At 24.7% G+C, this 27,711-nt stretch overlaps 17 protein-coding genes and 1 non-coding gene across 18 annotated transcripts; 12 read left to right on the forward strand and 6 right to left on the reverse strand.

Moving 5' to 3' along the window:
* Positions 1 to 801: 801 nt before the first annotated feature.
* AAJ76_2000132659 (hypothetical protein) lies at positions 802 to 1,182 on the reverse strand (the record flags this gene model as incomplete). Its single annotated transcript, XM_024474441.1, has 1 exon — positions 802 to 1,182. The coding sequence occupies one exon, from the start codon at positions 1,180 to 1,182 to the stop codon at positions 802 to 804; it is 381 nt and encodes a 126-aa protein (XP_024332321.1).
* A 100-nt stretch (positions 1,183 to 1,282) lies between these two features.
* Positions 1,283 to 1,642, forward strand: AAJ76_2000132760 (nhp2-like protein 1; the record flags this gene model as incomplete). Its single annotated transcript, XM_024474442.1, has 1 exon — positions 1,283 to 1,642. The coding sequence occupies one exon, from the start codon at positions 1,283 to 1,285 to the stop codon at positions 1,640 to 1,642; it is 360 nt and encodes a 119-aa protein (XP_024332322.1).
* Positions 1,643 to 3,671: 2,029 nt separating this feature from the next.
* AAJ76_2000135149 (integral membrane protein) lies at positions 3,672 to 6,362 on the forward strand (the record flags this gene model as incomplete). Its single annotated transcript, XM_024474443.1, has 1 exon — positions 3,672 to 6,362. One exon carries the CDS (start codon positions 3,672 to 3,674, stop codon positions 6,360 to 6,362), a length of 2,691 nt encoding a protein of 896 aa, XP_024332323.1.
* Positions 6,363 to 6,411: 49 nt separating this feature from the next.
* On the forward strand, positions 6,412 to 6,984 carry AAJ76_2000137889 (e3 ubiquitin-protein ligase ccnb1ip1; the record flags this gene model as incomplete). Its single annotated transcript, XM_024474444.1, has 1 exon — positions 6,412 to 6,984. The coding sequence occupies one exon, from the start codon at positions 6,412 to 6,414 to the stop codon at positions 6,982 to 6,984; it is 573 nt and encodes a 190-aa protein (XP_024332324.1).
* A 107-nt stretch (positions 6,985 to 7,091) lies between these two features.
* AAJ76_2000138569 (ubiquitin c-terminal hydrolase) lies at positions 7,092 to 8,576 on the forward strand (the record flags this gene model as incomplete). Its single annotated transcript, XM_024474445.1, has 1 exon — positions 7,092 to 8,576. The coding sequence occupies one exon, from the start codon at positions 7,092 to 7,094 to the stop codon at positions 8,574 to 8,576; it is 1,485 nt and encodes a 494-aa protein (XP_024332325.1).
* Positions 8,577 to 9,342: 766 nt separating this feature from the next.
* On the reverse strand, positions 9,343 to 10,368 carry AAJ76_2000141845 (hypothetical protein; the record flags this gene model as incomplete). The annotated part of the gene is made up of 1 exon (XM_024474446.1): positions 9,343 to 10,368. One exon carries the CDS (start codon positions 10,366 to 10,368, stop codon positions 9,343 to 9,345), a length of 1,026 nt encoding a protein of 341 aa, XP_024332326.1.
* Positions 10,369 to 10,613: 245 nt separating this feature from the next.
* AAJ76_2000145018 (rad18-like recombination and dna repair protein) lies at positions 10,614 to 13,541 on the reverse strand (the record flags this gene model as incomplete). Its single annotated transcript, XM_024474447.1, has 1 exon — positions 10,614 to 13,541. One exon carries the CDS (start codon positions 13,539 to 13,541, stop codon positions 10,614 to 10,616), a length of 2,928 nt encoding a protein of 975 aa, XP_024332327.1.
* Positions 13,542 to 13,793: 252 nt separating this feature from the next.
* On the reverse strand, positions 13,794 to 14,687 carry AAJ76_2000146164 (ubiquitin carboxyl terminal hydrolase; the record flags this gene model as incomplete). Its single annotated transcript, XM_024474448.1, has 1 exon — positions 13,794 to 14,687. The coding sequence occupies one exon, from the start codon at positions 14,685 to 14,687 to the stop codon at positions 13,794 to 13,796; it is 894 nt and encodes a 297-aa protein (XP_024332328.1).
* A 288-nt stretch (positions 14,688 to 14,975) lies between these two features.
* On the forward strand, positions 14,976 to 15,527 carry AAJ76_2000146453 (hypothetical protein; the record flags this gene model as incomplete). Its single annotated transcript, XM_024474449.1, has 1 exon — positions 14,976 to 15,527. One exon carries the CDS (start codon positions 14,976 to 14,978, stop codon positions 15,525 to 15,527), a length of 552 nt encoding a protein of 183 aa, XP_024332329.1.
* A 649-nt stretch (positions 15,528 to 16,176) lies between these two features.
* On the forward strand, positions 16,177 to 16,839 carry AAJ76_2000147654 (hypothetical protein; the record flags this gene model as incomplete). The annotated part of the gene is made up of 1 exon (XM_024474450.1): positions 16,177 to 16,839. The coding sequence occupies one exon, from the start codon at positions 16,177 to 16,179 to the stop codon at positions 16,837 to 16,839; it is 663 nt and encodes a 220-aa protein (XP_024332330.1).
* A 53-nt stretch (positions 16,840 to 16,892) lies between these two features.
* Positions 16,893 to 17,684, reverse strand: AAJ76_2000149161 (hypothetical protein; the record flags this gene model as incomplete). Its single annotated transcript, XM_024474451.1, has 1 exon — positions 16,893 to 17,684. The coding sequence occupies one exon, from the start codon at positions 17,682 to 17,684 to the stop codon at positions 16,893 to 16,895; it is 792 nt and encodes a 263-aa protein (XP_024332331.1).
* Positions 17,685 to 17,980: 296 nt separating this feature from the next.
* Positions 17,981 to 19,174, forward strand: AAJ76_2000149458 (dna repair protein rad4; the record flags this gene model as incomplete). The annotated part of the gene is made up of 1 exon (XM_024474452.1): positions 17,981 to 19,174. The coding sequence occupies one exon, from the start codon at positions 17,981 to 17,983 to the stop codon at positions 19,172 to 19,174; it is 1,194 nt and encodes a 397-aa protein (XP_024332332.1).
* A 53-nt stretch (positions 19,175 to 19,227) lies between these two features.
* AAJ76_2000150977 (hypothetical protein) lies at positions 19,228 to 19,500 on the reverse strand (the record flags this gene model as incomplete). The annotated part of the gene is made up of 1 exon (XM_024474453.1): positions 19,228 to 19,500. One exon carries the CDS (start codon positions 19,498 to 19,500, stop codon positions 19,228 to 19,230), a length of 273 nt encoding a protein of 90 aa, XP_024332333.1.
* A 133-nt stretch (positions 19,501 to 19,633) lies between these two features.
* AAJ76_2000151111 (nbp35-like nucleotide binding protein) lies at positions 19,634 to 20,497 on the forward strand (the record flags this gene model as incomplete). Its single annotated transcript, XM_024474454.1, has 1 exon — positions 19,634 to 20,497. The coding sequence occupies one exon, from the start codon at positions 19,634 to 19,636 to the stop codon at positions 20,495 to 20,497; it is 864 nt and encodes a 287-aa protein (XP_024332334.1).
* Positions 20,498 to 20,714: 217 nt separating this feature from the next.
* AAJ76_2000152192 lies at positions 20,715 to 20,786 on the forward strand. The gene has a single exon. It is a non-coding gene; the product is annotated as a tRNA-Glu (tRNA).
* A 2,469-nt stretch (positions 20,787 to 23,255) lies between these two features.
* Positions 23,256 to 24,146, forward strand: AAJ76_2000154733 (hypothetical protein; the record flags this gene model as incomplete). The annotated part of the gene is made up of 1 exon (XM_024474457.1): positions 23,256 to 24,146. One exon carries the CDS (start codon positions 23,256 to 23,258, stop codon positions 24,144 to 24,146), a length of 891 nt encoding a protein of 296 aa, XP_024332335.1.
* A 376-nt stretch (positions 24,147 to 24,522) lies between these two features.
* Positions 24,523 to 24,927, forward strand: AAJ76_2000156000 (hypothetical protein; the record flags this gene model as incomplete). The annotated part of the gene is made up of 1 exon (XM_024474458.1): positions 24,523 to 24,927. The coding sequence occupies one exon, from the start codon at positions 24,523 to 24,525 to the stop codon at positions 24,925 to 24,927; it is 405 nt and encodes a 134-aa protein (XP_024332336.1).
* Positions 24,928 to 26,066: 1,139 nt separating this feature from the next.
* On the forward strand, positions 26,067 to 27,221 carry AAJ76_2000157544 (hypothetical protein; the record flags this gene model as incomplete). The annotated part of the gene is made up of 1 exon (XM_024474459.1): positions 26,067 to 27,221. One exon carries the CDS (start codon positions 26,067 to 26,069, stop codon positions 27,219 to 27,221), a length of 1,155 nt encoding a protein of 384 aa, XP_024332337.1.
* Positions 27,222 to 27,711: the final 490 nt, after the last annotated feature.

Raw genomic sequence — 27,711 nt, forward strand, 5'->3', positions numbered from 1 at the left:
TCTTTAGTATTGCAAAATGCAAAGTCTGTAATATTATTGGACACATCATCACTAAACTGTTGTAGATCATTTTTGTTATAGTTACTTTTTAAATTATTAAAATATTCAACAGCTTCAAAAAACCTGTTTCTCCCATACTCAATAGTTTCTGTATCTTCCTTACAAGTTGTTGTATTTTTGTTATTTTTTGAATACAAAATTTTTGGTTTTATTTCCGAGAAAGTATCAGTTTGAATTGGCGACCAGTTGCAAAATTGTTGAAAAGAAAGTTTAAAAAAGTTAAAATATTGCATATAAAAAGATAATGCATCTAATTCGCAAAAAAAATATACAAGAACGTCGTTATCAAATAACTTAAAATATTTAACCCTAATATCAAATTTAAGTGTTGATTTTAAAATATTAAAATCTTTTTCTGCAGACATAGTTCTAGAATTTTTTTTATAAATGAGTCCATTGACATAAATATTAGATTTTTTGCGTTTAAAAGGCTGTTCTTGGTATAATTGTTGCTCATCCATATTTTCTTCTAAATTATTGAATATACGAGATTCGTCAAAATTATCGTTGTAGAAGTCTATGTTCTTAGTAAAAATAGAGTCATTAATACATTTTGTTTCGAATTCCAGTTTTGTAATTTTAATTAACGTAGTAGGTTTTTCAATAGAAAAATTTATCATTCAGGTTTTTTTGCAACTTTTTTATATATTTTGTTCTCCTTTAATTTTGGATTGGTTATTTGTTGATAACGCAAATTATTTGTCGTTAAAAATTACAGTAAAATTTTTATTAAAAATTAAGCTACAAACCATAACGTTTTTTGTAAATAGAGCTTAGTGTATTTTCAGCAATATTTTCATGGGACTCAATTTCTAAAAAATCAAAATCTTCCCTGAGCACTTCCAATTCGTCTATTATAAGATCAATAGTCTTTGAATAATCATTTTTTTCTACATTAGATTGTAAGTATTTTGTACAAGCGCTAGTTAAACTTGTCTTTAAAAAAATATTCGGAAGTTGAAAATTTGCCTCATTTGGAACATAACAAAAAGTTTTTAAATTTTCATCAATATTCAAAAAATGATTTTCCAAAGGCAAAAAATTTTCAATTATTGCATTCAATTTATCGACATTGAATCCACAAGCCTTTCGCAATTTCCATATTTTTTCATGATTATCCATAAGAAGGGCATTTAATAACAACAAGATATAAAGTGAAATATTTTTAAGATCTAACAAGCAATACTAATATTTAAATAACATAAAAATATTTTTCTTACCCATGGACGAAAATGTTTATAAGGCGGTTAATGAAGATAAATGTAAAAGATTATATGAATTGGTTATGTCTATGTATAAATCAAAAAATATTAAGAAAGGTGTTAATGAAGTTACTAAATGTATTAATAAAGGAACTGCTAAACTTGTAATAATAGCGGTTGATGCAGATCCTCCCGAAATAACGTTTTCTCTACCGATACTTTGCGAAGACAAAGGCATACATTTCTTGCATGTTTCTTCTAAACGTGCTCTTGGTAAGGCTTGCTCTTTAGAAAGGCCTGTAATAGCTTGTTGTGTTTATGTAACTAAAGACAAAGAAGGGCTTAGGATTGAAGAAAAAATAAAAGAGTTTATTAATTAGAAGATTAAGAAATAAATTTTTTAAAAACATAAACTACATTTTTTTGTTTATTAAAGATAAAAAATATAATTGTAGCTGTTTTTCTTTCATAACATGTAAGTTATATAAACAAATGCAAAAAATTACGTTTTTACATTTTAAAGGTTTAAAAAAAACATAAATTTTAAGACGTATTTAGTTTTGAAAGGATATTTTTTAATTATTTAAACCAACGAAAAAAAAACAAAGGCAAGTTAATGAGTACTTTGTAAGATAATATAAAATGTCTGCAAACATTTTTTGTATTGTAAAATACGACAAATATCAATTACAAATAGCAAGTATTTAAAGTCTATTTAAATCTAATTTATTTAATGCACATTTAAATTATTTATGTTTATTTTTGTAACGTTAGTAAAAAGCAATAATGTTAAGCACTCAAGAAAGAAGCATGTAAAGCGAAAATTTATTTTTTACATAAATAAAAACATAAGCCATTTGAAGGAATACTTTGTATCGATAGGTATCCAAGAATTTATAATTTCTTTATTGTGCATATTTCATTCCCCTTAGCACATCATTAAAAATTTATTACTACTTACTTTAAAAATCTTATCTAATAAAAAAATTAACCATAATAAAACAAGACAAGAAACTATAAAAGCAGTATATTTACATATTTAATCCTAGTATATTATATTAAACAATGCAATTTAGTACATTTAAATTATTTAAAAATTTTTTACAGCATATATATTATAAATTTAACTCTACATATTATAAATTATACATTTATAAAAAAAATCAACTCCTTTTGTAAGTTGTTTAATATATGTAAATAAAAATTCTTCAAATTATAAAAGAAATTTATAAATTAGCTTTTTTACAATGTATCACATAAAGAAATGCACCTTGCTTAAAATTGCACTGTTGTCGCTTAAAATAACGTCTCATTATGTCTAAAAATTTGTTTAGATGTTTTATAAAGGAATAAAAAATGGCGTGGCACGAATACACAAATAGATGTTTCTTTTGATATTCCGCGCCGATGTTTATTGGTTGCGTTGTGTGACGAATTATCAAAAATTATAATAAACCGGTAAGAATTGATTTTTATTCAATTAAACACGTTCTCTTAACAATTTTGATCTTTTATTACTCAGATGTAATGTACGAATGAAATAAATCTTAGATATCTATTTGTTATAATCAACATGTGAGATGATAGGGAATAAGGCTAGGCATCTATTTTTGTTAACCTTATATTATAATAACCATCGTTAAATACTAAAAGTCACTTTTTTTAACAAAAAAATTTATATTTTAAAAAACTAAAAAAATATCTGGAGTTTAATTTTTTAATAGCTTAAATAATCATAAATTAACATTTTTTGAAATTTAAAATACGTGCAGATTTCTTGATTTAAGGTGTTTGTTGAAGTCTCTTTTGTGTTTTGCGACATTCTATAGAATAATTAATGCACAAAGATATTTTTTAGTTGTATTAGAAACGTATATTTTAACTTTAAAAATTACGCTTGAAGACCTTACTTTTATTGAAAAATTTATAATTTATTGTATATGCTAAAAAGTCTATTTCAAATACTTTAATGTCTTGTGAAAATAAATAAAAAACATTAGCCTTCTTATATTATAATAAAACAAAGACAATAAATTCTTTTGCACTAAAACACGTTTAGTAATGTTTTTTCTTTATGCATGAAGTTAAAGAAAATTATTAATTAAAAAATAATCTTCAATATTTTATAGCGGCTGTTATATAAATTTACTAGTAAGGTAAAATGATACATAACAATGTGCAAACAACTAAATTAAAAATTAATTTATTCAATGCAAAAAATGTCATTTAGAATTAATTTTTAGTCTTTTTAATTTCTTAACTATAACACGCCATATAACGTTATTATCAACAACTATCTAACCAATAATTTTTTAATGAGAAAGAAGAAAATAATCTTTTCTCCTTTTTCATTTGAATAATTATTATTGGCCATTAAAAAATATAAAAGATCCGAACCCTTTGTATTATATGTCAAATGAAAAGAAAATTCTACAAGGAATAACAAACAGACCTCCTTTGGAAAGAGCTGATAATGAGTTTTTATGGAATACAGGATTACAACTTAGTTTAAGCTCCGGCATATTTTTTTTATACATTTTTCTAAGACCTAAAGTTAAATGGCTATATTCACCGAATATTCAAGGAAAACGGAGCCATCCATGTTATAATTATACTGGTTATTTAAATTGGATGATACCGATTTTTACTGTAGAAGACACCAAATTACTTACACTGATAGGCCTAGATGCTTTTATGATGTTGCAAACCCTTAAATTTTTGTTTAAAATTTTTCTTTTCTTATGTATTACCGTACTACCTGTCATCGGTTATATTTATTGGAATTATTTTCTTTATTTGGGAAAACCGTCTACACAATATTTAACAAGAATGTCTATAGGAACTAGATCAACGAGTGAAATGAGTTATTACTTAATTTTATTCTACGGATATTTTATAAGTGCTTTTGTGTTTTACTTAATATACATATATTACAAGAGATACACTGTTTTAAGACAGCTATATTTAAGAAATCCTGCTATTTTAACCTCCATTTTTACTTTAAAAAAGTTATCAAAACATTTATCTTCTCCAGAACAAGCTGCCGACTATTTGAGTTTATCAAACAGAACTATTTTAGTATCAAATTTACCTAACTTTATAAATACCGACAATGATTTGAAAATTTTTTTCGAAGAAATGCAACTTGGCGAAATTGAAAATTCTGTCATTTTATATGACACATATTCTTTAAGAAAACTCTACGAAGAAAAGAATGAAACTATTGAAAGTATAGAAAAAGAAATAAATCAAACTGTAGTAAAAATGAATAAATGGTCACAAAAAAACAGAAAAGATTGTGAAGAAAGCTTTCAACATTTTAGTGAAAGTTTAGAAAATACTGTAAATTCGGTTTTACTTGATGAATATGTTGATGATTCAAAAAAAATTCATATGCTTAAAATTTTTGCCGATACCGACGATAACTTTAAAACTTATTTAAAAAATCGCGAAAAGGCTTTAAGCTTTTTTTTTGATCAATTGAAGATTCTTTATGAAAAAATAAAAAACGAAAAAGAGTATATTAAAAATCTTGAAAACCAAGATAATACGGAAAATATTACAGAACTTGTTAGTGAGCAAAATGCATTATACATTCCTGGTCATATAGATAAAGATGCTAGTTTTTTCTCTTTTTACCATATTTTTCACATGAAAAAATACTGGCCTTATTTTGCTCTTGATTTTCCAATAGGAGCAAAAAAAGGTTTTATAGTTTTTAAAGAGTTTAAGGATGCTAGTATCGTTAAACAAGCCAAAATAGGTTCTAAAATCTTTTCTGTTGAAGCACAAGATGCACCAACACCCAATGACATTATATGGGAAAATATAAACAAAAGTAGCCTAATTTCTTTTTTATTTAAAGCATTTGGAAATATTGCATTTACTATTTTTAATGTGATTTTTGCATATTTAGCAGTTCAAACTATTGAAATGGTAAATTTAGACAGATTTAAAGAAAATGGTTTTTTAATAAAATTTTTTAACGACCATCATGCGATAAGAGATTTTTATACAGGTATTGTGCCGGCTTTAGTGTACAATCTCTTATTACTTATAGTTCCAATTGTCATTACAACGCTTGTTAATTTAGAAGGAATTTATTCCTATTCTGCCGCACAAAAAAGAACTATGTCTAGATATGCAAATTTTTTGTTTTTTAATGCGTTTTTGTCAGTATTTTTTGCAGCAACTATTTATTCAAGTTTCATAGAATTAATCTCAGATAAATTAACTTTTAAAGAATTTATTTTGGAATTAGGAAACAAGATAATTACTTCTGTTGTACTTTTTATAAACACAGCAGTACAGAAATCTTTGTTTGGTACTTCAATGCTGCTATTAAAACCAGGTCCTCTTATTGTTAATCATTTTTTGAAAAATTTATTTATGAAAAAGACTAGAAGACAAAAAGAACAGGCTGAATTTGCCCCACCATTTGACTTTGGCTCTATGTTTCCTGAATTACTAATAGTATTTCCAATGTTGTTTTCTTATACATTAATTTTTCCTTTTGTTTTAGTTTTAGGCTTATTCTATTTTGGTCTTATTTATTTATTCTATAAAGGAGATTTTTTGTATAGTTCGATGAATCACTATGAATCTGGTGGCAAATTTTGGGAGCAAGCCGTAACTTTAATTATTTATTCTGTCTTATCTTTTCAAGTAGCCACAGCAGCTGTACTTTTTTATCATAATGAGAAGTTTATTGCCTTTATGTTTTTACCTTTGTTTTATGTTACTTTAAATTTTAATTCAAATTTAGATGATATTTTTAGTAAAAGTTGCAATTCTTACCCTTTAAATTTTCATGAGGGTGTTTATTTAGATGAATTTACAGAAAAATTAAAAAAAGATAGGATTAATTTATTAGAAAATTGGGATGAAGAATCTCAAACCAAAGATATCGACAGTCTTAATATAGACGAGTTCGGGCACATAGACGACCGTGATGTAGGACAAGATTCATACTATAAAGATCCATCTACATCAACCAACATTACAAATTTGATGTTGCCTAAAAATTTTTTTAAATTACTTTTTGTTCTCAAAAAATTTGATAAAAGTAATTTTTTTGGTTATAAAAATTCTGATATTTAACTATTGACTCAATAAATGTAGATTTTTTATAAATTCTTCTTTTACACCCATGGGTCTGAAATGCAATAACTTAAAATGTAGACGCAATATTCTAAAAATTTGTCTAATTACAAATTGCTCACATGTATTTTGTCAATCTTGTTTACATAATGTTAAAAAATCAAAAATTTGCACTGCTTGTAAATCTTTATGCAATGATTCCGACATGTTTATTCGCGAGCTTGAGGTGTTACCAAATATAGCTGGTTTTACACCGTCGGAGATATTTGAATCATGTAGAAATGCTATTTCATTCTGGCAGTACCAAACTGAGCAAGAGCATGCAATTTTTAATGCAATAAATGAACAAGCTGAAAAAACAATTACAGAATCTAAATATGAAATCAAAAGTATCAAAGCAAATTATGAATTAGAAATTGAATCATTAAAACATGCTTTAGACCGCGTAGAAAGATCTTTAGAACGAGAAAGACAAAATAATTATGATTTAAATGTGCAATTAGAAGAAAAAATTAAACAATATCAAAAACTTATACATAATGCTGAAAAATCAAAATATTATAACAACCGATTAGGAGATATTACTAATATCAAAAATACACCAAAAGATATAAATAAATAATAGATTATATAAAATTATCTTTTTTTGTTTCTTTTTATAAACAAAATGAAAATTACTTTTAAAATAATTTTTTTGCATAATTTTGAAGTAAAAGTTTAGACCCATTTATGGATTCTGAAGAAGACTTAAGATTATTAAATTTTAGCAGCGAGGAAGATGATAGCTATCAAAAATCTTTAAGCCATTCTGAACTGGGATGTGAAAGTGAAGCTTTTGAAAAAGCAAATGTTAGCTTAGACTCAAATAAATCTGATAAAGCCTTGGATGATGCATCATTTAATGATGACAAGTGTTTTTTTTCTAGTGTAGCAGATCTTGAAGACAGGGAGCATTTTTTTTATTCAAAAGAAAGTTCAGACCTAATAGAAAACGACAACTTGTTTACTGAAGAACATAAAAGAATAAAAATTGAAAGTGATCGAAGCACAGAGGATTCTAGACAATCTTATAGTGTCAGCTTAGGTAGCCCAAAGGTTAGTGTTTCACAAGAAAAAAATTTAGTTAATTTACATTTGTCAGTTAGCGAAAATACTAATTTTTCTCCTGAAATAGGATTTAAAACTGGTAATAACAAAAAAATTTTAGTTAATGAGAATATTTTAAAAAGAGCACCAAAATTTTCTTCGGAGTACAAAAAAGGACCGATGAGAAGTTATAATTGTCCTGTTAAAGGGCATGTTTCTTCTGAAATCAACGAAAAAAATAAATATTTTTACTTTTTTGAAAAGATGAAAAATGAATTTCCAAATGTAGATACAGAGCTATTAAAAATCTTTTATCGGTGGGCCTGGATTAACTTGTTTTTACAAAAAAATATTAACTATAGGTCTCTAATAGTGAGTGTACAAAATAAATTAAAGACTGAATATTCTATTTTAAGAAGGATTATTGAAGGAGATGATATAAGCTACAGGTACATGATTCTTTTAGTTTTATCCGTCAAATCTAACACTTTAGAGGTTTTTGACGGGTTTTTTTGTTGCAAAATTCAAGTCGATTCCATAATTTCAAAACTCATTGAATCAAAAAAACTTGTAATGGGGTTTAAAATTAAATTATTTGGATGTAAACTATTGATTAATCACTATACATCAATATTAGATTTAAAAGAAGATACAGTGGTTTTATATGCATATTATAATTCGTTTCAGTTTTCTCTTTCTCATAGAAAACTTGGATATCGAAAAAAGATATCTTTTTTAGCTAAAATTAAAGATTTAAAAAAGGAAGGAGGCATTGTCAGTTGTTTAAAAGGACATGTAAAAAGAATTGTTGAAAGCAAATATGTTGTTCAAGTAAAAGGATACAGAAATTCTGTAGAAAATTTAGAAAAAGAGTTGGAAAATATTCAAAGTCTTATTGTAAAAACAAAAGAACACATTACAAATGAAGATGTTAAAATCAAAAAATATATTAAGTTTATTTTGGCTGATGATTCTGGAGAATGTCTTATTACATCTTGGATGTATATAGATGATTTGTTAAAAGATAAACATATAATGTTATGCTACCTTAAGCCTGTAAATTCTGCACTTGGGCTACATTTAACTACAACAAAACAAACTTTTATGAAATTTTATGAAGAAACCTAAATTTTTATTGATGATGTATGAAAAATTATACAACGATTAGGAATCTTTTGCGTTTTTAAAGGTTTATTTTACTTTAAGTAATAACTTTATGTGTTATTATTTTTGACATAATTTAGTATTTTAGTGAATCTTTATGCAACGTGCTAAATTTTAGTTTTTTAAAAATAAAATTTAATCGAAATTTGTAAACATTATCATGTCATAATTTAAAATTTATAGCAAAAAAAACCCGTTATTTTATATTAAAAACATAAGTTTAATAAGAAAAATATATTTTAAAATAAATATATTTATATCAGCTACGTAAGCTTTATGCAAGATTTTACGTATTAAATCAAATGTTTTTGTTAATTAATTTATTTTTTTTATGCAGATACATAATTTTATTATAAAAGAATTTAAAATGCATTTTTATTTGACCCATCTTTGCTTTTTTAACTAACTATTAAAGTCTTTGTCTAGCTTCTATTATTTGCAGTTTCGTTTAAAAACTTTGATTAATATCAAGTTCAGACCTTTTAAATTCTATAAACAAACTAATAAATTTTATAGATGAATTAATAAATATGTTACAAATTTGTCAATTTTTATAACTAAATTTGTGAAAGAAAAATACACAATTGAAAATGATTTAGTACACAGCAATTTTGTAGGTCTTTTATTAAAATTTACTAACAAACAACTTTTTTGGTTTTTATTTTTGCAAATTATTTCTTTTAAATTAAAATAAATATTAAAAGATCTTATAAAAAGTTATATAACACATTTATTTTTCAAAACATCCAAAAGTCAATATACAGAAGAACTTTGCAATTCTTATTAGAGTACCATTGCTGTATAATCTCAAAAATTCGTACATTCTGTCAATAAGACCGTCATTAAATCTTTTAAATCTTAGCTCTGAAAATATTTTGTACATGACAAAAGCAGTTACACGATGATCCCATATTGATCCATTTAGGTATACATCTCTGTATAAATCCAAAAATCTTATTAATCTTTCTTCAATTTCTCCATATGAACATTCAAAGTAGTATCTTGTAAAGAAAAACTTTAACAACTGTGTTCTTTCGTACAAATTTAATTCAAGAATTGAAACTGGATCAATTAAGAAATCTGCTGAAGGAATACCCGAGAAGCTGCAGATATTAAGTTTAGTATCAACAAGGCATTTTTCTTTGCATCGGTAAAAGTGGCTAGAATCAATTTTACAATTAGAAGGAAGTGAAGCTAGAATATTCATATAATCAAATACATACCTTGTACAACTTACATTATTATACATAATGTAAAAGCACTCAATATACTTGTTTTCATAAAAACATTTTTTGTAGTGTGCATAATCATTAAAGTGAACAAGATAGATAAATTTTCTAAAAATTTCTCGTAAGTCAACTGCAATTTCATCAAAATTAACAAAAAGGCTGCTTTGAAAATTGTGACTGAAATTTAAATGCTTTTCTAAATATCTTAAGCGGTGTTGAACTAAATAAAAGAATGCTCTTCTTAAATTCTCTCTATTAAAAAATCCCGTAATACAATCAAAAGTGAAAGGTAATAAAAATCCATCATTTCTACCACAGGGGCCTATGGTGATACATGGATCTCTTCTAGGATGTTCATATTCCCGCATCCCAAAGTGTCTACCTCTGTTTCTTGGTATTTCACAATGGTTATATTCTTTAGTATGTCGGAATCTTTTTGATTTTCCTGAACAGTCATCAACATTTTCTCTTTCACAAAATTTTGCGAGTAATGTACCTACAAAAACCATTACACCTGTTATTTTCATATTGTTGGGGTATTTGCAAATTTACTTATATACTTTTTAACTTAAATTAAATTAAACAAACAAACAAATAATTTTTTTTAAACTATAAAAAATATGACAAGAAAGCTTTTTATATCGTAAAATTGTCATTTATATTATTTGTTTACTTATTACTTAAATTACAAACAAAAATGCCTGATATTTAAATTTTAATATATTTTAAAAATATTAGAAAAACAAAAAATATAGATATAAAAAATAAAATTTTAATCTCTAGGAGGATTAAGAATGAGAATATCCACATTTTTATCTTCAAGATCTTTAGTATTCAATGGCGTAATTAAAATAACCTGGTTTTGTGATTTCCTAAAATATTCTACAAATTTATTTATAATGTATTTTCTATTTAAGTCATCCATAAAAACATCAAATTCGTCAAGAATTATAACTGGGCAAGAAATATAAGGCCATAAAGAAAACAATAAAGACATAGCAGCAAAAGAACGTTCCCCGCCGGATAATGTTTCTTTTGAACCAGCAATACCAAAATTATGAACCTCCAATTTAATGTGTAATTCTTCATTTTCATGATCAAAGATAAGCTCCCCTTTATAGCCTCGTTGTAAAGTTAGTTCCTCAAATCTTTTCGACGCATTGTGCCCTATAAATTCTTTTATTTCTTCTCTTTTTGTTATTCTTTGCATAAAAGATTCACAAACATCATTAATTTTATGCTTGTTTAAATTAAGAATATTTTCATTCATTTGTTTCTTTTCTAAAATACTATTTATTTTTTCCTGAGTTTCTTCTTTATTTCCGATCTTTTTAGTTTCTTCAATTTCAATCTTTATTCGAGAAATTTCATCATAAATTTCATCTTTAGGTCTTGGGTCTAAAATTTCATCAATTTCTTTCAATAAGTTGGCTCTTGCAATTTCAAATTCACAATTTTTTTCTGCTAATTTAACATTAAGCAGTCGCTTTTTTTGTATAAACTTTTGTAATGAATCATTAGCAATGTTAATTTTAACTTTGAATTTTTGTATTTTCAGTTCAATTTCAGAAGTAGAAGGATACTGAGTATTTGTTATGTTATTTTTGTCATTCTCTAAAACCTTTAATTTTTCTTTCATTTTAGCAATCTTATTATTTAACAAATTCATCTGATTTTCCAAAAAACGATAAGATTCAGCAATTTCTTCATTATTCATCACTTCATTTTGTGCTTTAAACAAATCTTCTGCATTTTCTATTTGTCTTATAATTTCGGCCAAATTGCGTTCATATTTATTAATTGTTTGCAAACTTACTTCATAATCTTTAGAAATTTTCTCATATTCAATAGAAGGCTTGACACTTGGTTTATTTTTCATAAGCCTATTTAACTCTGCTTGATAATTTTCATGCTTATCTCGTTGTTTTTCAAAAAAATACTTTTCTATTTTGCGAGGAGCGAAATCAGAAATAGATCCACCAATTTTTTTAATAATGTCACCATTGAGTGTATAAATACAATCTATATTCTTTGGATCTTTTCTAATAACTCTGTATGCTTCATTTCTATCCTCGATAAGAGCTTTTTCTTCAATATTAGCCATAATGATAAGTTGGTTCATTACAATATTGTTTTCGCATTCTATCACATCTAGCAAAACTTTAAAATTTGGATTTTTTTCGTATTTTATAAGATTGCAAGATTTATTGGATGGAATTAAAATCGAAAATTGAACATTAAAAGTTTTAAAAATATGAGACAACTTTTCTCGATCCTCCCTATTAAAACATATGAAGCTTGTTACAAATTTTTGTAACACCAAACTGGCTACTTTCCACCACTTTTGATCTTTTAATTTGATATAATCTCCAATTGGACCAATAACTTCTTCCGTAAATTTCGTATTCTTAATGGTTTGTAAAATTTGTTTAATTTCTGGATGTATTAGATCGTTTCCAACATTTTTTTTACAAAATTCTATTTGTTTTTGTAAAGCATATACCTTTTTTTTGTATTCATCAAAAACTCTATCTTGCTCTTCTTTAATATTTTTTTCCTTATTAAGTATTTGTAAGCAGTTTTCTTGTTGTATTCGTTCACTTAATATCTTGTCTTCAATATCTGCCTTCTTCACCCGCAAAGATTCCCTTTCGTCGACTAAAGTATTAGATTTTTCAAGTCGGCTTATTAAGTCTTTCTTTATATTAAAAGACTCTTTTAAATCTTTAAATTCATTTTCCATATTTCGGATTTTCTTATTGGTTGATAGAATTGCTTCTTCAATAGCTTGTTGTTTAGCTTTATTTTCAGACTTCATTGTCTGTGTCAACTCAAAAATTGAATCTTTTTGCGATTTAAGATCTTCGACTTCCTCCATAAATTGTGTATGAACATTTTGTTCCATATCAATATTTAATTGTATATCAGAAAATTCTTTCTCTAAAATATTCATCTGGTTTTTAATAGCATATACATCTGCCCATCTTAGTTCGTTTTCATCTTTTTTAATCGTATCTGTTAAATTATTAACATTTTCTAAAATTTCCATGCGTTTGTATTCTTTCTCTAATTGTTGATTTATTTCTTTTACAACGAATTCAATGTTATCAATTTTGTTTTTCAATTCTTGAATATTCTTCTCATATTTTTCATTAATAAGTCTAATATCAGCAATTTCTGTCCCTTTTAAAAATAATTTATACAAATTAGAAGAGTCAGCAGTATTTAAAAATTTTTTAGATTGTTCTTGTGTTAAAAAGTTCAGTGGATTTTCTAATTTTATATTGAAAAAATCTAAAATGTATTCAAGATCTTCCATTTTGTTTGAATGAAGTCTTTTTTGCTTATTTGTTATTGAAAATGAACTGCTTTTATGCGTTAATCTTTTTTCTAAAATAATAAAATCTCCAAAAAAGTCATAACAGTATTTTTTTGTATTATTTAAGACACACTTAATAACACAAAATTGTTGTCCAGTTTTTATAAGATTTCTAAAAGAATTTCCTCTTTCTAAATTACTTGATCTTTGACCAAATAAAATTCCCAGAGATATCATAATAGCACTTTTACCACTCCCATTTCTACCTCCTATGCAAGTAAATGGTTTTTTAAAATCTATTACAATATGATCATGGCACATAAAGTTGATTAACTCCAATTTTAGAATTACAGTTGATTCGTGGTAATTTTCTAAATCCATAAAATTATGCAAGGGGACAAATTTTATATTATAATAAAGTATAAAAGCTTTAATCGTTTTAAATAGTTATAACATTTAAAATTATAACGTAAAATACTAATTCATATAAATCAAGATATTATAATTGTTTGTTAAATAATTATTAAAAAAATAAAAAATGATTAAAAAGTTTTATTTAATTTGTAATTTACTAAATACATATCTACAAGATTTTTTTTAAAAGTAAAAGTCGTACTAAGCAAGATTTATTTTTTAAATTGTTTTAGAATAAAATACCATATATGGACTATCATCACTGTAACTTCCACCTCCATGATAAATTGATGTATCATTAAAATTAATCCATTTGTCACCTCTTTTAGCACTAGAATAATAGTGTCCTTCATTAAGATTTCCACTATGACAAACTACTCCATTAAAAAAATAAATATTATTACCTAATTTGATTTTTTCATCTATTTTAATACTATCTCTATTTTTGTAAGCCATAGAATTGAACCTGCTTATGTACAAAATAAGTATTTTAGGATAAATTATGACTTCTAATTGTTTAAAAGCAACTTTTGAATGTCCACAATTCTCACATTTCCATACATCTAATCCATCAATCTTCTCATTTTCAAATATCCGAGAAAGACCTTCTTGTGTTGTTTTCTCAACCTGTATTTGCATCATATTCAATAAAACAAAAGATTCCGATTTATTTCCACATTTAGAACAAAAAATTGTTTGTTTATTAAAACTATAAAAAAGTTTAGCAATAATGTTTTCAGAACAATGGGCAATAAATTCTTCTTTACTTTGTAATTTTTTGAATTTATTGGGTAATTCGTCATGTAATACTTCTAAAAATCTAATTACAAACTCATGTGCATCTTGTTGTGAGCCATCAAATAAATTAATTTTGCTATTTAAGAAATTTAAAAATTTATTAGGAGTTACTATTTCCAATTTTTTGTAATCCGCTAAAAATTCTGCAAATGCTCCTGAAATGGGTCTCGTATAGTCAAAATTGTTTTCTATATAAAATGTAACAAACTCTGGAATTGAAAGAAGACACTGAATAGAAGAATTAAAAAAGCATGTATTTCCAATATTTCTGATTCCTTTCGGAGTAAGTTCTATTCTTTTAGCTCTTACAACCATTTATAAGGGTCTAAAAAATAGCTTAAAAAATATTTAAGTTTAAAACAAAGAATTTTTTTTATTGAATAGAACGAAATTTTGTAAAAAAGTAACAAAAATGTTTTATTTTACAGATTTTGCAATGACGAAATGTTTTATGAAAAAATGTCTATAACAATAGTAAAATAAAAAGAAGCGATAAGTTTTAAAACCTATGATTTTTGTATCTTTGTTTCTAGATAAAACACTTATGAGACATAATGTTTTACATAAAAATATAAATAAAAAAAAAGTAAAGCCAACAATAAAATGAAAAACCATTTTCTTGTAAATTTTTTATTACTGTGTTCACTAGTATTTGCTGAAGCCGAAAAAGAACAACCTTCCGAAAAAGATATAGGAGATTCGGATAAATCTGTTATTGTAAATAAGGATGGTTTGAATGACGACACTACAACTGAGGGAATTCTCGAAAAAAATAAAATTTATCCCCCTAAAGGACAGGAAAGACAAACACTAAAAGATGTAGCTGAAGAAGCTAAAAAGAATGGTTTAAGCGCTGTATCTCTTTTGGCTTTATATTCTAATGGAAATGCTTTAAAATATTTACCTGAATCAGTTTTTCAAACTGCTGAAAAACAACTTGAAGATGCAACTCGCACCGATCAGCAATTAGTAGACTACGGTGACGATATTGAAGGGGCTGCTAATGAAAACACAGAAGAACCAAAGGAAAATGAACCAGAACCCAAAAATGAAGAACAAAAAGAAAAGGAACCTGCGCCGAAAGAAGAAGAAGAAGAGCCTCAGGAGACTAAAGAAGGAGCCAATACAGGTTCTAGTACATTAAGATTAAAATAAATTAATTTTTTTAAAAATAAATACTTTTAAGCATTTTTTTATGCGTTTTACCTTTGAAAATTGGTCATAAAAACATTTTTATCGTTATTATTATAATTAAGTTGAATTGATATTCTAAAAAAAATTACAATAATAATTAAATACACTCAAAAAGAGTTATATTTCATTTAAAAAAAATTTCAGACAAAAATAATTAATAATGTGAATGTATGTAAAAATAAAAAAAAGTTTATTTTTAAAATTTCCTCAAGTATTTTAGTAACATATTTTTATAAAGTGTTATTGTCAAAAACTGTACAAGGCTTACAATTTTTACAAATTATGCATTGTGCTTTTACGATTTGGACAACATTTAAAAAATACCTTGTATTTTTAAAATAAGTGTAAATTTGTCTAATGCTACATTTTTATATGTGATATCCGTATTTTATAATTTTTAAAACGCGAGCTGTTTTTAATTCATAATTTTTACAGCTTTAAAAGCTTACCTTATATCATTCAAAAACTTTATAAATTACTTAACCTATGACTTTAAACATTTTTAAAACAAAGTTTCAAATTTGAAATAATGTCGGTGATAATATATTTTAATTGATTCATTTATAAACACTGTTATTTAATTACTAATAAACATAATCAATATACTTGAATGGGATTTAATTGTCTTTCAAGCATATTTTCAGTTTGCATAACTAAAAAGAAAACAAAAAGGGATATTAAAAGAAATGAAGACGACAAGTCTTCAGACTTTACTGTAATTAGCAACAATAAAGAAGATTTAAGTGATGATATAATTGACGCATATAGTAAAACTACAAAAAAAGATGTTAATAAAAAAAAGAAATCTGGAGACAAAAGTTTATCTAAATTAAGACAAAATTTAGAACATAAACAACTAGATAACTTAGAAAAATCATTAGAGTCTTTATCATTTTCAGACTACGAAGAAAAGTTTAGAAAAAAAAATAAAGAAAAATCATCTTCAAAAACCAGCAAAAAAAAGAAAGAAGAAAAAAAGAAGAAAAAGGGGAAAAAAGAGATAATACTTAGTCAATCATCTGAAGATTTTGAGTCAGAAGAGAATAAAAAAAGAATAAATTCTAAAAATAAAACAAAAAAAAGTGCTAAAAACAGAACATTTTTGAGCAAAGATGATCTAGAGAGCATAAAAAAGCGATCTTTAGATTTTGATTCTGAAAGTGAAATTTGTTTTTTGGTTAATGAAGCACAGCAACAAAAATTTAATAAAAGTCTTTATAAAAAAATGAAAGCATATTTGATTAATAAAGAAATGTCAAAAAAAACAAAGTAAATGCTATACGAACTAGAAAATTAGTAAATAAATAAATTTAAAACATTATACATTTATTCTCTAACTGCATTAGGGTCAACCCACGCATTAGCCGAAATAATTGGATTTGATAATTTGTTAATGACGTTGTTAGTTGGAATTAAAACATAAAAGTTTTCAAACATGTCTTCTCTGTTTCCATCAAGTAACCTTCTAATCTCAAAAATTTTCTCTAATAAAATTTCTACAACTCTTGCCATATAAACAGCATAAACTACACTTACCTTTTCATGTGGTTGTTCCAAACAAAAAGAAGCTGCACGTTTTTTTAAATCGCATAAAACACCCACTAAGAAAACTTCAAAAATATTTCGTAGACCTCTGCAATGTAACAAAGTGCACAAAACTTGCTTAGGTGTTCCAATTAGTGAATCTTTGCCCTCATAGCAAAATTCAAGGCAAGGTTTTGCATGTTTATCATTGGAATTTCTGATAAATTCAAAAAAATATTTTAAAAGAGTTTCCAAGGCCAATTCGTCAATTTCTGGATTTCTTTCAGCCAATTTTCTAAAGGCTATTCGTAAAACTACCGCCGCTAATGCAGCATCGTGATCAAGAAGAGTGTGTAAAGTACTTGCATCGGATTTAATTGACATAATTGAATCAGTAACTGGTATATAAGAAAAAATTGTTCTTACAAAATCTTTGCATCCCTCAGGGTTTACATCAAGTAGAATATCTTTATATATAATATTTCTAAATTCTTCTCGCATGCAACTATTACCTAAATTTCCGGAAATGTTAAGATTATCAACACACAACCCGCATTTAACAATATTTAAAGCAATTATGAACAATTGTAACATATTAAGGGATTTGAATTTTTTTCTTTTATACTTTAAAATTAATTAAAATTATCAAAACAAACAATCAAGAAATACATGAAATAAAATAATAAATTATTCTACGATAATTTTAAATAAATTGTTAAATTTTGTTTGTTTATTTAATTAAAAAACAAACAAACATTAATACTGATATTTAAACAATTTGTTTAATGATTAAAATACATTTTACAAAATATAAAATTAAATAACATTTATTTTTTTAAGATGGATTTCTCCTTTTTAATTTTATTAAATGTTTATAGTGAATATCCCATATGTCATCGGATGAGGGCTGGGAAGAAGTTTATAATGATGATTTAAGCATTAAACTAGATACCAAAGAAAAACAAAAGCGTCTACACATAAAATATGATATATTTATTTCCTTGGTAAACATTTTTAAAGAATTTTTACAAGATATTAGTATTCCTCAAATAAGTGAATATCTAGATTTTAATATAATAAACAAGATGTATTATCTTTTAAAATCAGAGAATCAACTAGAAAGTACACAATTTTATTTTTCAGATTATGTGAAAAATATAAAATACTTTAAATTTCTAAAAGAGCATAACATTTCTTCTAGAATATTTTTTATTATTAACAAGAATATTGAATCTTTTTTAGAAATTTCCGTTAACAAAGGAATTATAAAAAATAAAAATAAATACAAAGGTTGTGTTTTTTATATCGATATTAATAATACAATTGAAGATTATTCTTGGTATTTTAGCACTAATATGAAAAATCATAGCATGTTTTTAGAAGTTTTAAAGCATTTTAAAAATTTGTTTTCTAAACCAAATATTCAGAATGAATTTACGGAATTAGATGAAAGAAGACGAAAAGAAATTCCTACTTCTATAATTAAATTTAAAAAGCATCCATTATATTGTTTGGAAAGTTTGTTAAAAATTAATCAAGTGCTTATAGATAAAAAGTTGATACAAGGGTATTTTAGGGGAGAACCTGTTTTTTTAAAAAAATATATTGTAGATCTTAAATCTGATAAATATTTTTACAAACACGGAAAAATACCTAAAAAGATAGACGGAAAAGATGTTTCTCCTTCTAAGATTTATAAGGATTTAAAATTTTACTCCGAAGATCAGGTTGAAGATATACTGTTAGAAGATATGTCTTTATCTCTTGTACAAGATTATTTGCATCCTAACCACATACCTTTAAATTGTGTGTATATACAAAATGAATATGATGAAATAATTTGTAAAAAATTAAAAGTAGATTACAGGCGGTGTTTTGTAGGATTTAACAAGCAGAATCCTATTTACAAAGGGGTTTTTATTTATAAAAAAGACCTTTTTATTGTGTCTAATTTTATTTTTGAATATTTTGATTTTGTAAAAAAATTAGAAATTAAAGAAAGAATTGAGCAAATAGTTAAAAATTGGGAAAAACTCACAAAATTGTGCAAAAGATATAAAAAATTAAGAACAAGGCTAGGCTAAAAATTTTATATTCATTTAATTGCGACTAGATTAAAGAGATCTTAAAGTAATTTTTAAATTTCATTTTTCAATATGTTTATTATATCGATTTTATTTTCCATATTTATTATTAAAGTTTTATGTTTATTAGTAAATCCACCTATAATTTTTATGTCGGTCTTTTTTATTTTAAAAACTTTACTAAGATATCTACACAATTCAACATTTGCCTTATTGTTTTCTGGTGGCTGATTTATTGCTATTCTTATTTCATCGTTATCTACACTTTTAACTGCAGTTATTTGAGAGTTTGGAACGACAACAATTTGTAACTTTATGTCTACCATTTTATGCAAGGGCTGTATATAAAATCCTTCTTTACTCAAATTTTATTCAAAACAAGTTGTTATGCATAGACATTTTAAATATCAATAAATAATAAATACGCATAAATATTTATTTTATATTCACTAACCCATCATGCAAAATAATTATAAATGTCCAACATCTAATTTCGGTAAAAGTGAACAGTGCAATGAATGTCCAAACCAAAGCATATGTGGAACAGTTAAACCCGATGATTCGTTACCACTAATATCTGCAAATGTATCACATTTTAAACTTATTTTTTCTATTTTTAGCGGTAAAGGAGGAGTAGGTAAAAGTACAATTACACGAAATATAGCAGAATTTCTGTCGTTAAAAAATTATAAAGTTTTATTGTTGGATCTAGATCTTTCTGGCCCATCAATACCAAAAATGACACATACAGAAGGAGAAATAATAATTGAAAGCAATAAAAGATTTTATCCAGTTAAATTATCAGAAAATTTAGGATGTATTTCTGTAGGATATTTTGCTGACAGCCAACCCTCTCAAAATTTATTTAGTTCAACATATAAAACTAATACTATAAGAAATATTCTTATAAATGGTGACATTGCAGATTATGAAATATTAATAATTGATACACCACCAAATGTAACAGATGAACATTTAGGAATTGTAAATTATCTTAAGTTAAATTTTGCTATTGTTGTTACTACCCCACAATTAATATCTTTTCAAGATGTTATAAGACAATGTACTTTTTGTTATAAAAATAATATAAAGATTTTAGGGATTATTGAAAACATGAAAGGATTTAGGTGCGAAAAATGTGATAGTTTACAAGATATTTTTTACAATTCAGATATCGAACAGAAATGTAAAGAAAACAATCTTAATTATATTGGAAGTCTTCCACTAAATATAGAATATGGTAAAAGTGGGGATAATGGCATATTGATAGATGATCAAATTTTTAGTAAGACTATAGATCTTATAATAAATGAAATCAAATAATTTATCTGTAAATGTGCATGAACTAATCTAAAATGCTATAATATAAACTTTATGTTTATCGATATTAATTGTTTATTGTACAAGAGTTGTGTTCTGTAATATTAAAAAGTTAAACATAATTAATATAATTTGTGCAAATATATTAATTTTTATACATTATCGTAATTCTGTACTTAAAGTTTTTCAATTTATAAAAAAAGGGCATTGCCGCCATTTATCCTCGTTGGTCCAGTGGTTAGGATGATAGTCTCTCACACTATCGGCCCGGGTTCGATTCCCGGACGAGGAATTTTATAGTTTTCTTAAAAAAATCATTGTAATTTAAATCGATTATCAAAAGTAAAGAATCCAATGTGTTTTTAAATTCTTTGTAGCACTCTTAAAATAGCAACAATGTATATAAAAAGTTTGAATCTGAATATTTATTTATTTTTTAACCCTTCTTTTTTCAAAATTGTAAAATTATTTTTATTTTTTATTAAGAACGAGTAGCGTCATTTAAGGTTTTTTCTGTAAGCACGAAACAATGTTTTTGTGCATTTTCCCTTGCTTTTATTTAGTTTAATTAATATTATATAATGTGTCTATAGCAAATTCTAAATTTTTTATAAAAAAGGTAATTTGTAATACAAAATAACAAGTACAAACACAAAGGCACATCATATTTATTATAAAGAAAAAACACACATTATTTTTGTAATCCCGTTTTAAATGGGACAGCGTAAGATAGTCAATATATAAAAAAGTTTGAATCTTAACATTTTTTTATTTTTTAACCCTTCTTTTTTCAAATTTTAAAACGTTTTCTTAAATAAATAACAATCTTTCATAGTTGATTTTATAATATAAAGCTTAATTTTTAAATAAATTTTTCCTTTAGTTGTTTTCAATTATTCAAATTGTAAAATGTGCATCATTGTCATTTTATAATTAAAAGTGTGCAATGTGTTATTTTTAAACAATACATACATACATAAACAAATATATACATAATTTAAACAAAGAAAGCATGTATCGTATTTAAGTCCCATTTTAAATAGAATAGCGTTGGCTAGTTTATCTATAAAAAGAATTTATAGTGGAAGAAAAAATAGATATAAGTCTAATTTTATTTAATTAAAAATTTTAGCACGCATGGACAAAAAATGCGTGCATTATGTTATAAATGACATAAATATAGATGATAGTGTTTTAATAAAAAAGATTTTAACACCAAGAGTAAAACAAAAAAGTTTAAATAAGATTCATTTTATTCTACGATTAAAAAAGAAATTAAATTTTTAGCAATAATAGCATTAAAATTGAAAGTAATGATTCTGTAAAAATTGTTTTAATGACACTAGTAAAAAAAATGTTCTTTTTAATTAATTTTCTTTTTCTTGCATGTTTACGCTCCTACTCCTTATAGTGTTATAAAAGTAAACTTATCTAGATTTGATATGCACATCACTTCTTGTATTTTGAATAGTAAAAGCACGTGTATAATTTTATTTTTTAATTTAAAATTACTGACGAAAAATTTAGCTTTGGCGGGATTTTCGCCAGTATATAAAAATATTTTTTTAAAAAAGCAGCCCTTAAAAGTGAAAACTAATCTTTAATTAAATGTAAATCAAGTAATTAAAAGTATATATCTCCGTAACTTCTTTAAATTTATGTAAACCATCTTCTTTTAAATTTTCTCTAGGCTTTGTTTAAATTTAAAATTTCATTTAATATTTTAACCTTTAATCTTAGTATTTTTGTTTGACGATACTTATCCATTTCATTTAAATAGTAATGATTGCACAAAATTATTAACAATTCTATTAAACTTGGTTGAGGACCTTTAGCTTCTTTTTTAACGAATAATTAAAACTTTTTAACCATTATTAGTAAAAGGAATATCAAAGATAATTTTCTAATATAAATCATTATTCCTAAATATATACACAAATACCAATTATTATAATAATGATTTAAAAAATCGTCTACATTCTTCTGATCATACAGAAACTTGCTTTCCCTTACAATTAGTTAAAAAATTTTTCCCTTTCTTCTTCTACAATGAATACAAAGCAAAGTGAACATTTAACAAAAATTTAAATTTTTTACCTTCTCGATAAAGTTTACTCAATCCCAGCGCTTTTAATTTACGATATACTGCCCGAGAGTAATGAAAAATACAGAATCTTATCGTCGTTTCACTTATAACATTCTCAATTGATAAATCAAAATCAATAATTAAATTATCTATATTATTTATGTCAGAATAGTCGTACAAAATGCCTAAAACTGACTTATAAGAAGATTAACTTTTATCAAGAACAAGAAATATGCAAAAGGTAAATGTTTAGATTTAACAATAGTAAAAAATACCATGAGTTGGTAAAATCCTCTAAGCGGGTAAAAAAGTACCATCCAATACATAAAGTTTATATTTTTTTTACTCCTAAAACACTCTTTTGTGTTTAAAGTCCAATTATTCGATGCTTTGAATCAAATTATTGTCAAAATTAACAAACTTAGTGTCTGATCAGAAAAACAGAACTCATCGGGTATGTGATGGGCAAAAGAAAAAGCATAATTTTTAGTTTGTAAATTTCTATTCTCCTTTTTAAGTTATCAATAAAAGAGATTGTTTGTCGTTCTGATACCAAAATTTACTATCTTATTTAAAAATTATATTTTTATAATAAAAATTTAATTTAAAATAAGAAATTAAATTTTATTTATTTTAGATTAATAAAATTTGGTTTTTAGCCCCTTTTATAGTTTAATGAAACTGAAAATAATATGTTTGTTTTTTGCTTATTTAAAATCTAGTAAAAGCATTTATGAAGATTTATTGAGCATTGTTAAACAGAAAATTAAAACTAAAGACTATTATTTAATTGATTTAGAGAAAAAATACTGCGTCTTTGACACCTGTCTTAACCCCAGGGGAATTTATTTTTGGGAATGTAAACTAGATGCATCTAATCCCTATTATAATTTTCTCAACTTTGATAAGGCTAAGTATAATACAGCAGATGAAATAATTCAAGCAATTTGTGATTTTTATCTTTCAGAAAATTTAAATATATCAAAAAAATCGGAGATTTTTTATAAGATAAGGTTTGCATCAGTATTTGATCATGATATTAGGTTAAAGCTTGAGAATTTTTTTTATAATAGGTTTGAACCCGATTTTTTTGCTAGATTATATGATAGTAACGAACAAAAGCAAATAAGAGAGCTTTGTTTATTTTTTTCTCGAAGTAGAACGATAGATCTTGACTTTTGCTTTTCTGTTGAAGAATGTTCTTCTGAAGACAGTATCCAATGCTTTGAAGAAGAAAACAAGAAACAAATTTCTTTTCCTGTAAAATTAAGAAATTTAGTGCTTTATTTTAAAATTGACGTTAAAGATTTATACACTGTAGAAGAACAATATACAAGTGAATTAATAAAGTTACATAAAAATAACAGTAAAAACAATAACAGTACAGATATATGCACTTTAATGTGTAAAATTTTTACATTTTCTGATTTTCTGTTACATTCTAAATTATTAAATGATGTAAACAACGATGAGAAAAAACTACCGGGCAGTTTTTGCTATATAATTTTGAGAAGATTTTTTTCTAATGTTATATTTTTAGAAAAAGTTATATCTTTTGGAACTTAGGTACATTGTTTTGTTATTCTTATGACAAACACTTAGAGATTGAAGGAAATTGTCGGCGCATTTCTAAAGAATATCAAGATTGCATTGAAATTTTAAAATTATTTACAAAAGCCAAGGCCTTTGATTTTGTGCAATACAAAATTACTTTTTACAAATGTAAAAATGAAAATCTGCTAAATCATTTATTATATAAAATTTGTAAAGGCCCGGGATCTGCATCATATCTTATATTAATGCAAATTTTAGGCCATTATAAGATTTTAAGCGTAAATGAAATTATTTTTTTACACAAAGTATAAATAAAAATAATAGAAGGCAAATAATTGCGTTTCTGCAAAACTTTTTTACTAAAGAAAAACTTTCTAAGATTCATTTTATGATGACAGTGGAGAGTGAGAAAGTTAATAATTTGTTATACACTCTTATTTATAAAGAAGCTGAGGAGTATTTTAGTATTTATAAAAAGAGCAATGTTATTAATATTGAATTTTTTAACGATCTACAAAAGTTTTCCGATTTATATTTATGTCTGAATAATAAAACGTTATATGATTTTTATAGCATCTTACTTGAAAATTTACGATCTATATTTGCGTCAGGGGAAAAAACATTGTCACAATTATTTGAAAGTATAGCATTACTAACCAATTTAGACGTTAAATACAGCATAGAAGGAGAGCATGTTTATTTTAATAAAGTAGAAGCTAAGAAAATGTTTCAAATCTTAAATATTGACGATTCCGAGAATTTAGAAAATCACGTTGAAAGTTTAATTAAATGATTTTAATTTATAAAACTGTAGATTTTTGTCTTGCCATGAAGGGGATAACTACTAAACTTGTCTATATATAAAAAATGTAACTCAAAATATTTATTTATTTTTTAACCCTTCTTTTTTAAAATTTATAAACTATAATTTTGTAAGTAATAACATTATGGTAAAATTTTATTTATTTGTATCCTTTTTGTCGTATTTATAATCAAACTTTTAAAAATAATGACACAGTAGAAGTTAATTTATAGTAAAATTTTAAATTTATTAAAAAAAGAGTTATTACAATGACACACTATACATTTTGAAAAAATTACATACACTAATATAACTCCGAAATCCCGTTTTTAACGGGATAGCATAAACTAGTGTTAAATAATGTTTTCCTGTATTTTAAAAAACCCATATTTTTTGTAAATTATGTTTGCAGAATTCTAAAGAAGGCTCTATAAAAACCCATAAAAGTATTTTTATGCTTATCACACAACGTAATTTCTTGAGATTCTTGAAAATTTTAGTTGCTTAAAGCAGTTGTTTTCGACTAGAAATGATCCTTCCGGGAATCGAAATTTGCTTCGTTGTAGCTCGGGCATGAGCTGGTCTCGTGAAATTTAAAAATATTTCGATAAATTAAATTTGTTTTTTTTATGTGACTCAGAATATCACAACATTATTTATTTTTATTGACATCTGTTAATAAAACATCTAAATAAGATATATTTAGTTTATAAAGTTTTCCTTAAACATACCAAGTTGTTCGAGTTACAAGGCTTATAAACATACTCAACATTCAAGTTTAATATATAGAAGCTTGCCTACAAAGACGCTTTTAATAAAAACCACCTTAGTTACTAACGCTTATCTGCTTGTTGTGGCACATTTATAAATTACTCAATGTACAAAAAAAGTTTTTATTTATCTTTTAAAGAGATTAAAATTTTCATCCATAATAATACAAAAAATTAAGAAGAAAATAAAAAAATTAAAATTACAATATTAATTAAAGCATAAAGATGAGTAAAGTAAGAAAAATTATTAAAAGATGTTGGTTTATAATTTAATTAGATTTTTATCTAAAAGCAAATACGTGCATAAAATACAATTTAGTTTATAAAATAATCAAACTTTAATAATTTTAAAAAATAAAAATGCCCATGAACAAATCTAATCTATTATTCTGGATGACTTGTATTTATTCATTACAAATAAATACACTTTATTCAAGCACATATAAAATGTATGAAATTGACTTACAAAGTACTTTACCAGAAAATTATGACTTTTATATAAAAAATTATTATTCATCTAACGATAATATTTTAATTATAACAGAAGTCAAATCGCCGCAATTTAATATTTATGGTTTTCTTTGTATTCATTCTAATCGAACATCCAATACCTACACTAAAAAATTATATTGCTTTTCAAAAGATTTTACAAACATCAATAAGATATTTTACAAATTTGATTTTACTATGGCCTTAAGACGAAAAAATATTCTTAACATACAAATTCCTTCTATGTTGTTCAATAATGCAATAAAACTTCGGTATGGTGTTGAAATCACAAAAATTACTGAAAATGTTAGCGATATAGGTTTGAAAATGCAAAATGATTTTATAGAATTTGTATTCTTAAATAAGCTTAAAACAATTTTGTCGTGTCGTCAACTTCTTGAAGAATTAACAAACAAACCTGTATCAAGAATTATGCATTCTTTAGAAAACGAAGATTATATTTTAGCGTTTTTTGATAGGGACTATTGTAAAATTATTAGTTTTTTAAAAAAACTTATTTTGTTACTACAAGAAGATAATGAATTGTTAAAATCTAAGTTATCTATATTCCTTACAAATTTTATGAAAAATAATTTAAATAAGTTTTGGGAAGATGAATTTATGCTCTTTAATAAGGACTTTGATATTTTCAAAAATTATAATTTATCGAATTGCTTTTTTACCGATTTAATTAACTTATTTTGCTTAATTGAGAATCCAAATCACAAATTTAAACTTTATGATTACGATCGATACATCGGATCACTTTTTGGTTATTCTTATGTTGCTGTTTTGATTTACTTTCAAGAAGATATTGATGAAAAAAATTTAAAGTGCTTTGCCTACGACAAGAAAAATAATGAATTGAAATACAAATTATTAATTGATTCAAAAAAAAGACTTATTTTTTTTATGTTTGAATTACATTATCTGAAAGAATCTAATATTACACAAATAGATTGCTTAGTTCAGACACCCAATAAACATTATGAATCATGTAATATTGATTTGATTGAGTACTTTTAATAAAATTTTAAGTAATATGTTTTTTATTTTTTACATCGAAAATGATATTTTGTGTCGCTGTCTGGAAAAGACTTTGCCTATTCTTATCCAAGATCAAAATTTAAATTTAAACTTTTTATTTTTTAATCAAATACAAAGGACGTTAAGAAAAATCTTTTTTTGTATTTTAGGCGTAAAACTAGATTTATTAGAAAATTTTTACTTTAAAAAGTATTTAAACAACAAAAAAAAATGTTTAATCTTTTCGTGGTATTACAATCACTAAAGATATTTTAAGTTAAATAATTTTTTGATAATAATTCTATTTAATCGTAAATCCGATAGGTAGAAAAAAATTAAATATTAACAGCAAAAAAAATGATATAAAGTAAATATACCACATTTTCAAAATTTATTTTTGACGTAAATTTCGACGTTCAAAAAAATTATTTATGTTCAAATGCTTATGAGGTTTATACTAATTAACATTTTTGTTTGTTTTTTCATTTAT

This window comes from Vairimorpha ceranae (assembly GCF_000988165.1).
Source record: "Vairimorpha ceranae strain PA08 1199 chromosome Unknown NODE_2, whole genome shotgun sequence".
Lineage (NCBI taxonomy): Eukaryota > Fungi > Microsporidia > Nosematidae > Vairimorpha > Vairimorpha ceranae.